This window comes from Sphaeramia orbicularis, chromosome 14, assembly GCF_902148855.1.
Source record: "Sphaeramia orbicularis chromosome 14, fSphaOr1.1, whole genome shotgun sequence".
NCBI lineage: Eukaryota > Metazoa > Chordata > Actinopteri > Kurtiformes > Apogonidae > Sphaeramia > Sphaeramia orbicularis.
The window spans coordinates 19,863,248-19,871,546 of record NC_043970.1 but is presented as its reverse complement, the minus strand read 5'-3'; the positions used below and the strand labels follow the sequence as shown (position 1 = coordinate 19,871,546).

Here is an 8,299-nt window from a genome sequence, read left to right as displayed (position 1 = left end):
AAGCCTTACAATCACATTGTTATACCCAGAATACTTTGGCAGTGACTGCTGGACAAATGCAGTACAGCATGCATGAACACACAACAGCATAAAAACTACCACATCTAGAACCTGTGGATCCCCATGAGTCAATGTGCGACTATAGTTGTGTGCAGGAGCCGTGACATTACCTGTTAATTTCTGAACTGCTGCTTCAAAGCCAGTTGTTGCATTTTGTCCAGTAGCAAGTTATCTTTTTGTTAGCCGCAAAGAACTATATTTGGACAAAAGTAGTGAAGCTAAGGGTGTGAGAGGGGTCAGAGTCATCCAAACTGAGTGATTCATGGGTGATAGTTTTGCAAACATTTGCAATAGAAAGCCATTTGATGATCTTGGTCTAAAGTATTACACATAACTACAGTTGAGTCATCTGTTAGAAAAATAGGTTTTAATTAGTAAAGAGCTGTCATACAGACCCTTTAATAAAAGCCCTAAGATATTATTAATGGAGGAAATGGATGGACCAGAACACCTGTTAGAGGTTCCAAATAAAGTGAATGAGACCAGAATGAAACCCGGGGGGAAAAAATCTTGGAATCTTACATTTTCAAAGAGAAGTTTGGTATAAGTCTGTGCCTTTTGGGGTCAGCATCTACTGGACATCAACAGTGATACATCCACAATGGTTTCATATCAGGGCTGAAATCCCCTCCCTTTGTATCTGACATTAGATTGTTAATAGTGAGCCATCATCATGTTGACACAGCATGTAACTGTTGTTTATATATTTACCAGTGAATCCCAAGGCATTTGTTGTACATATTTTGTTTGTTTGATAAGTGTTGGAAGGAAATAATCACCATATTTCTGACTTGGCTGGCTAGTAAAAAAAAAAAAAAATGCTCGTTTTTATTTTGAAAAATGAAACCGGAAACAGTCAAGTTACATAAATTATATCAATTCACAGGAAATGTCCTTAAGGTCTCAAAATATAAGCAGAACATTGGGAAATTTTGAGGGAAATTGATTTGTTGATACATAAGTCCGTGTAGATGATAAAACCTGACAGTAAACCTGAGATTAAAGTATAATTGTTTTGTTATTTCTTACTTTTACCTCTATTGTACACGTTACCGTCTAAAACAGACATAGTTGAACAGTAACAAGCGCGTTTTATTTTGAAGGGTCAAACGGAAGCGGGATTCTCTCCTGTTGTTACTTGACATTAGTTGTGATGTTAGCCTGTTTTCTTGGACACTCCTAGCTCTAATACCACTTCTCTGCTAATTGCCTCAAGCACCCCTCAGGAAACCATGGCCGAGCAGGCCTCGGGATCCCCTCTGTCGTACCAACATGACGGTAAATGTCTTGTGTTTGCGGGGTTTTGTGGTGGAGGTGTTGCGGGCTCAGTGCACCGGAGCCAGCGGCCTCTGCATCCTTGACAGCTTTAGCTTGTTAGCATCTTCAATGCGACGTGTCACTGGCTGTCACAGGCTCATATTGGACATTTTACACTCCGCTGTAGATATTGGCTTGGAATATCTTTTTGGAAATCACTACATGTGTCTTTGGTCGACAGTGAACAGTGTGTTATGACGTATTTTAAACCAAGCTAACGTTGTTTTCTGTAACCTAGCTTGTTAGCTTTTAGCTTGAGCCACTGATTAATTTGATGTAATCTACAAGCATTGGCCTGTGTTAGCCTGACTCAGCCCTGTCAGTCCCTAACATGAATCATATGGATCTTATCAGTCTGGTCCTGTGTGCTGTGTGTGTACGGATCATAACAGAGGAGGCTGGTCCTGGTTCCTGGTGCTGCAGGAGGAATTCACTGTCTGGTTCTCAGGACCATCCTCCAGTATGCAGTAGCTTTGCTCAGTCCACATTTAGGGTTTGTTTGTACATCATGCAGAATAATAACATTTGAGTTACAACCATGTCATGTCATTTTTTATGTTACATGTAGTGGGATGGTGGTCAGGGTCCTTAATATTGAAACAGTTTTGAATGTTCTAACTCTGGGTCAGTGAAATGTTCTGAAGTATTTGACATGTTTTGACTGTATGCTGAACAGATTTAAACTACAAGCAGATATTTTTTCATAATTTTGATCTTGATGAATAAGAACTCATATTGGGCTTTTCTTTATTTTAATGTGATGTTGTGATTTGTACAGAATTAAATCAAAATGAAGTAAATCAACAAATTAGGAACTAAATCATGAAAGTGAAGACAACAAATGTGTTTTAGTAATGTCTTTTATAAAATTATCTTTTGTTGTTTAACCAAATTTGCATCCTGTGTCATATTTTATTTTGTTTCATATTATCATGTCCTTTACAAAGAATTTAGATAACCATAAACTACAACATAGCCATCTTGTGTCTTCAACTATCACTTGGGACCAAAAATCAGCCTTTAAAAGAAATAGTGATTTGGCATTTTTGTATTTTTCATCAGTGTCAACTAATATGAATATTCTATCATTATCAGTTTTTACCCATAGTACCCAGCCTCTAGACATTTGAAAATCTACAGCATTTGCCTCTGAGGAGTCTAAGTACAAAGCTGCACTAAACAGATATACTTTTAAGTTACTCACATTTGTAATGCTTGCACGATTTTCTTTGCACAAGCATGAAGCATGAAAGGATGTAGAGGGGACATGGATTTGTGCGTACATATGTTTGAGGTGGCACCCTGCAGTTGTATTTGTTTCACTGGTGGTTGACAACAGAAACCACCCTTAAAGTACCCAGCAAGCACTTGATGTGATAGTGTTTTTTGTGTGAGGCAGTGGTTGCAAGTGTTGTTTTTGTCAGTTGAATGAAACTGTGCAAGGTTGTATTCTGTTGGTTTTTTTTGCGGCTACGGGGGTCTGTCTGTGTCTGTAGCTTAGGGACATTGAAGCCAGCATTGTTTTGATGTCAACACAGATAAAGTCACAAGATTGTGCTATTCAGACCTTGTGCATATTCTAGTCATTGACTTGCTCACATTGCAAAGTATTGTCTGTTGTTATGGTTGATTGTCAACAGAGTTGTTCCAGCTCAATAGCTAATGGGCATTTTAATAAATTATACTCTGTCATACGCAATTGAACATTCATGAGTGCACACTATGTGGATCGATATGGAGTGGCATCACCACATCAAATTTCATAAACTTAAATCAAATTCAGCTCAAATGCATTTTGCCATCAGTTGCTACAGGGCTTCTAAATATATCATCATGCAGGGTTCTTTGTTTTTAAATTTTGTATGCTTTTTTGAACTCTTGGAGATTTTGATTAAACAAAAATAGTTTGAAATGATGTTAAATTATATAATATTTATTGAAAGTATACAATTTTCATGTGGAAGAACCTCCATATTCTATAACCATTTTTCTAAATCTTTCAGAAACTTCCACAAAAATGGAAAAAAAATAAACAAAACAAAAAAACAGCGCCTAAGCTCTCTGAAAACCAAGGGAAAACCTTGTCATGAATAAAACTTTCAGTAAGTATTGACAGTTATCATGATAAATGTCAAATCAATATTTCTTAGATTAAAGGCTTGTTTTGGTCTTGAGTGAAAATCCAAGAAGCGAAATTAGTTTGTGTTAGAAATTTGTAAAAGATCCAACAATATGGACATGAGAGCTGTAACAAGATACACTAATAGTATTGTCTGTTTATTTACTGCTTGTTTTATTAATTTTGTTTGTATAAATTAGTTCAGTTCTTCTCATTCAACAAGATGAGAACATTGAAACATTTGTCAGTGGTTTAGGTGGCAAAAGAAATGAACCCCAAAGACAAATGTAATGCATGTATTCTAATTTAGGTCATGATACTCATATACCTGCTGATTTACAGGTTGTATTACTCTCCATTAACTAACAGTCTTCACTTCAGTGTAGGTCAGTTTGTGGAACAGCTGGTTGTTATAACAGTGATTGCATAGTGCACACAGGTTATGATGAGGCTTTCAGCGACTATCCTTCATGTTTAATAATTTCTTTTTATCTTAAATGACTTTTTTGTAGTAGTTTTTTTTTTTTAATTTTAGTTCTATTTATTTCCCTTGAGCTGTAGAGTGAGGTGAAATTACAGGTTCATTACTGTGGCTTTGTTTGCATAGTGGTTCATGTGATCTTTTTGCATTTCTAAGCTGAATTGGCGTTTTACATGAAACTGTACTGTGACAAACGAAAGGAAGATGGACATTGTGTTTGAGTAGCAGCAGGTTGTAAAAGCCTTTATAGGCTGATGTCCGCAATAGAGTTTGCTCTGCTGTCACATGACTGTGGTGCAGCTGAGTTAAACTGCCTGCGCTGGTAAATGTTTCCATTCATCTGAGAGCGTTTGAGGATATGGCCCCTCTTCGCTCTGCTGGGTCTGAATGAGAAAGGAAATGAGGAAGGTGTCGCCATCAGTAGATGAAGGAAAAACTCATGACACATTTCAGGACAGTTAGAGACTGTGCTTCAGCAGATGTTTTGGTTCAGTGAAGGAAGATTCAGAAGAAACATTGTTAAATTATCTGAATACTGAGGATATATGTGTTACATAGGATCATATTCCACATTCCATTTCACTTTACATATAAACTTGCCTCTGGCTGATGTTTAAACCCGGTCATAAACCTATTTCCATTCTGCACTTTATTGTTATTTTTGCACCTGTTTCCTCTTAAAATTTCCACTTTCGTACTTTGCACATTACAGTTTATTGTTGTACCTTACTGTGTGATTGTCCAGATTTTTTACGAGTTCAGTTTTTATACTTCTAATTTATTTTGTGTAGTGTGTTTATTCTTGTGTTCTATTTTTTTTTATCCTTGTTACTCTATTTTTTACTGTTTGCTGGTGCTGCACTGGAATTTCCCAGTTTGGGATCAATAAAGTATATCTATCTATCGTTTATCTATCTACTCTATTACCAGCAGACCTGCACCAAAGAAAGTTATTATTATTGTAAAACTGTAGCGTTGTTGTATATCACATTATGTGCTTCAGCATATTTTTTTTGTTAATAAGTGTTAAAGGAGCACACTAACATTTCTTTCTTTATGTATTACAAAAATCTCAGTGTATTCACAACAATGATTAGCTTACAGCAGTTGTTTTACATTGTTGGTCTATTATTACCTCCGCCGGGGAGGTTATGTTTTTGCCAGGGTTTGTTTGTTTGTTTGTCTGTCTGTTTGTTTGTTTGTCTGTCCTTTAGTGTGCAACATAACTCAAAAAGTTATGGACAGATTTGAATGAAATTTTCAGGGTTTGTTGGAAATGGGATAAGGAAGAAATGATTACATTTTGGTGGTGATCGGGGGTGGGGGGGCCCACGGGGGGGGCCACTGATCAGCCTTGGCGGAGGTCTGAGGTGCTTCTAGTTACTCTTTAAAATGCCTATACTTCCCATATTTTAATTATAATTACTTCTGCATTGGGGATTATTTACAGTTTCCAAACAGCATATTTGTTTATGTGGTCCAAATTTAGTGATAATTTATTCTCATATATCATTTTGGGTGAACTACTACAAGTGTCAACTACAGCATAAGAGAAATCAGAAAGTCTCGACTTCTGCTAAAACATTGATTCTTCTTTTTGGCTTAGAGTCTGGTTTTGACCAACTCTATATGTAAAGTGTCATGAGATAACTTTTGTTATGATTTGGTGATATATAAATAAAATTTGATTTGATTAGATTTTTGCCAGTAACTTCTGAATGTACAGTTTATGAAGTGTAAAAAATCATTCTCTGCACTTCCTTTTAAATGAAAAGGAAAATTCTTGTCCCCTGATTTTCCTTGTCAACCAACAGAACTGATTCTACTTAAATGAGCGAGTGTAAAATAAATGTTGCTGGTCTCTCTTTGGTACTGTTGTAGTTACAGCTGTTTTTATTTTCTTCAACACCCAGAGGTGCTCCAGCAGCGAGTGGCAGCGCTGGAGCAGGAGAGGGCTGAGTTCATCAAACTGAAGCAGCAGCTGGAGGCCGAGTTCAACCAGAAGAGGGCAAAGTTCAAAGAGCTCTACCTGTCCAAGGAAGGTGAGGGTCTGTTTACCTCATGGATCAGAGATGAGCAGGAACACTGATAAACTGTGCACTTAAAGATAAAGTCATCTGACTGATCTTCAGCACTGAATCAAACAAAATAAACAAGGAAAAGATTTAGTTTTTCTGAAGACTCTCTCACACAGCACAGTTACAATTACACAGTTACAGAGGGAGAGCTTATAGGACATTTTACAAACTATTGGCAGAATTTGACTCTGAAAGATAATATTAACCTTCTCAAGTAGAATCACTGACTGAGGGAAAATAGTAGCTCAAAAAAAATAAACATTGAACCTAGAATAAGATTTTTACACTTAGGTTGCTAAATTTATTTTGGCATTAGTTGTTCATTTCAGCAGTTATCGAGTTTCTAATATAGTAAAAAATAGTTTCCAACACTGTCAAAGCAAGGTCTAGGTGATATGGTGATATATTTGTAGAACTAAAATCAGAAATACTAAGAAGAACTCAGCTAAGTACATTCTTGAGCTCTAGTACTTGGACTTGCTGGATGAAGAACAGTAAAAATAAATTCATTCATGGAGTTGTCTTAACCCATAAAGACCCAGTGCTACTTTTGTGGAAGTTCCCAAATGATTTTTTCCTCTATATTTAACCTTTTTAAAGTGATTTATCAGCATTTATTTTAATATTATTCTGTGTATTTTGCATTTTTCAGTATAAATCAGGTATTTTCCTATATTTAATTTACTGATTATTTAGATGTTCATAAAAGCTCAGATTAAAGGTGCAATGCAGACTTTCTGTGTGATCTTGAAAAAGTATCATTTTTAGATATATGCCTGATCATAGTCTGCAATTTAAAACAAGATTATCACCACCAGAATAGGTTGTTTCCAAATGCTATTTCCAGCTTCCCTGGTCGGGTCGGAAAACTTAACGGTTGCGTGATTGAGCATGGGCTAAAACACCGGTAAACCTCTGCATTGCTTTGAATGGATGGATAGAACTAAGGGAGTTGTAAAGGAATGAAAAAACAGCTGGAGTTGTCCCTCTTCCTTCTACACAGGTATAGAATACTTCTGTTCTTTACACATATGCATTGGAACATTGGATTTGACTATAGTGGTTGTTGGTAGCTCAGTCAAACACTTAGTAAACGCTTCTGTGTTAGCCGAAGGGCTAGCTCTGTGACGTCAGTAATCTGTTTTATTTGGAGCATTGATTCAGTCCCAAACTAAGGGCTTTGTAAGGTGAGACTGAAATGGTTCTGTATGGAGTTTAATGTTCATGCCAGGGCCTGGATACTAAACTGTCCTTCAGGAACAAGACAATTCTAACAGTAGAATACTGTGAATGCAGAAGGCTGAAGCAGCAAGCACTGAACTGCTTATGCAGAATGATGAAGATGTTGAATGACTGAAGTCATTTATGAAAATGACTGAATAATTTGTGAAAAAGCTGGTGCAAATATATGTTATTGGGACATGTGTTAGAACACCGGTCTGTGAGGAACACTTTGGAGCTCCAGAGTAAAAGAGACATAGAAGCAGGAGTCTGATGCCAAAGTTAGGTTTCACTATCCTTTTCACACCAGTTACTAAACTACACTACAAACAGACTTTATGAAGTTTGCTTGTTGTCTCGTTTCAAAGGTCACTTTGCACCTTGCAAGTTGCTGTCTTTAAAAAAGAAATACAGAGTTGTAAAGAAGATCCGTTCTTCATTCATTAGCTTCAAAACAAATGCAGCCTTGATCAGAGTTATGCCTTTATGACAGTAGGTGCTAGTTCTCATGGGAAATGGGGTCTTTGTCCCTTTAAAAACACCACCAATTCTGGCTGAAGGTGTCGCTGCACCTTTAAAGTTGATGATTATTATATCAGAAACATCAAACTGAAGAAAAAGCAACTTTTTCAGCAAAGATATTAATAACTGAAGGTAAAAACAAGTGTGTCCATCAACTGTCATTGATCCAATTCCACAGGTTTTACTGGTGGAACAATATTGTAGAAGATGATGGTGTTTCCATGTTCACTATGGCGCCTCTGAACATCCAAATGGGTCATATCTGATGACCATGAAAAGATGACAAATTGCATTTTACGTGTATTGATAGAATAAGTAGATCAACAGGTATTAACTAGGGGTGGCCAATCCTGGTCCTTGAGGGCCGGTGTCCTGCATGTTTTAGATGTTTCCCTCTTCCAGCACACCTGAAGGTCGTTATCAAACAAAGCTTGATGATAGGCTTAGCATGTGAACCAGGTGTGTTGGAAGAGGGAAACATCTAAAACATGCAGGACACCG

General features: G+C 36.9%; 1 protein-coding gene across 2 annotated transcripts in view; it reads left to right on the top strand.

Annotated features, from left to right (window-relative positions):
- The first annotated feature begins 1,193 nt into the window (after window positions 1-1,193).
- Window positions 1,194-8,299, top strand: part of rabep1 (rabaptin, RAB GTPase binding effector protein 1) — a 49,410-nt gene continuing 42,304 nt past the window's right edge. For both annotated transcript variants that reach the window (XM_030153900.1, XM_030153899.1), the window contains exons 1-2: window positions 1,194-1,338; window positions 5,891-6,019. In XM_030153900.1, coding sequence (XP_030009760.1) covers window positions 1,293-1,338; window positions 5,891-6,019 — 175 coding nt within the window. In that variant the 5' untranslated portion in view covers window positions 1,194-1,292. The remainder of the gene's footprint in view (window positions 1,339-5,890; window positions 6,020-8,299) is intronic.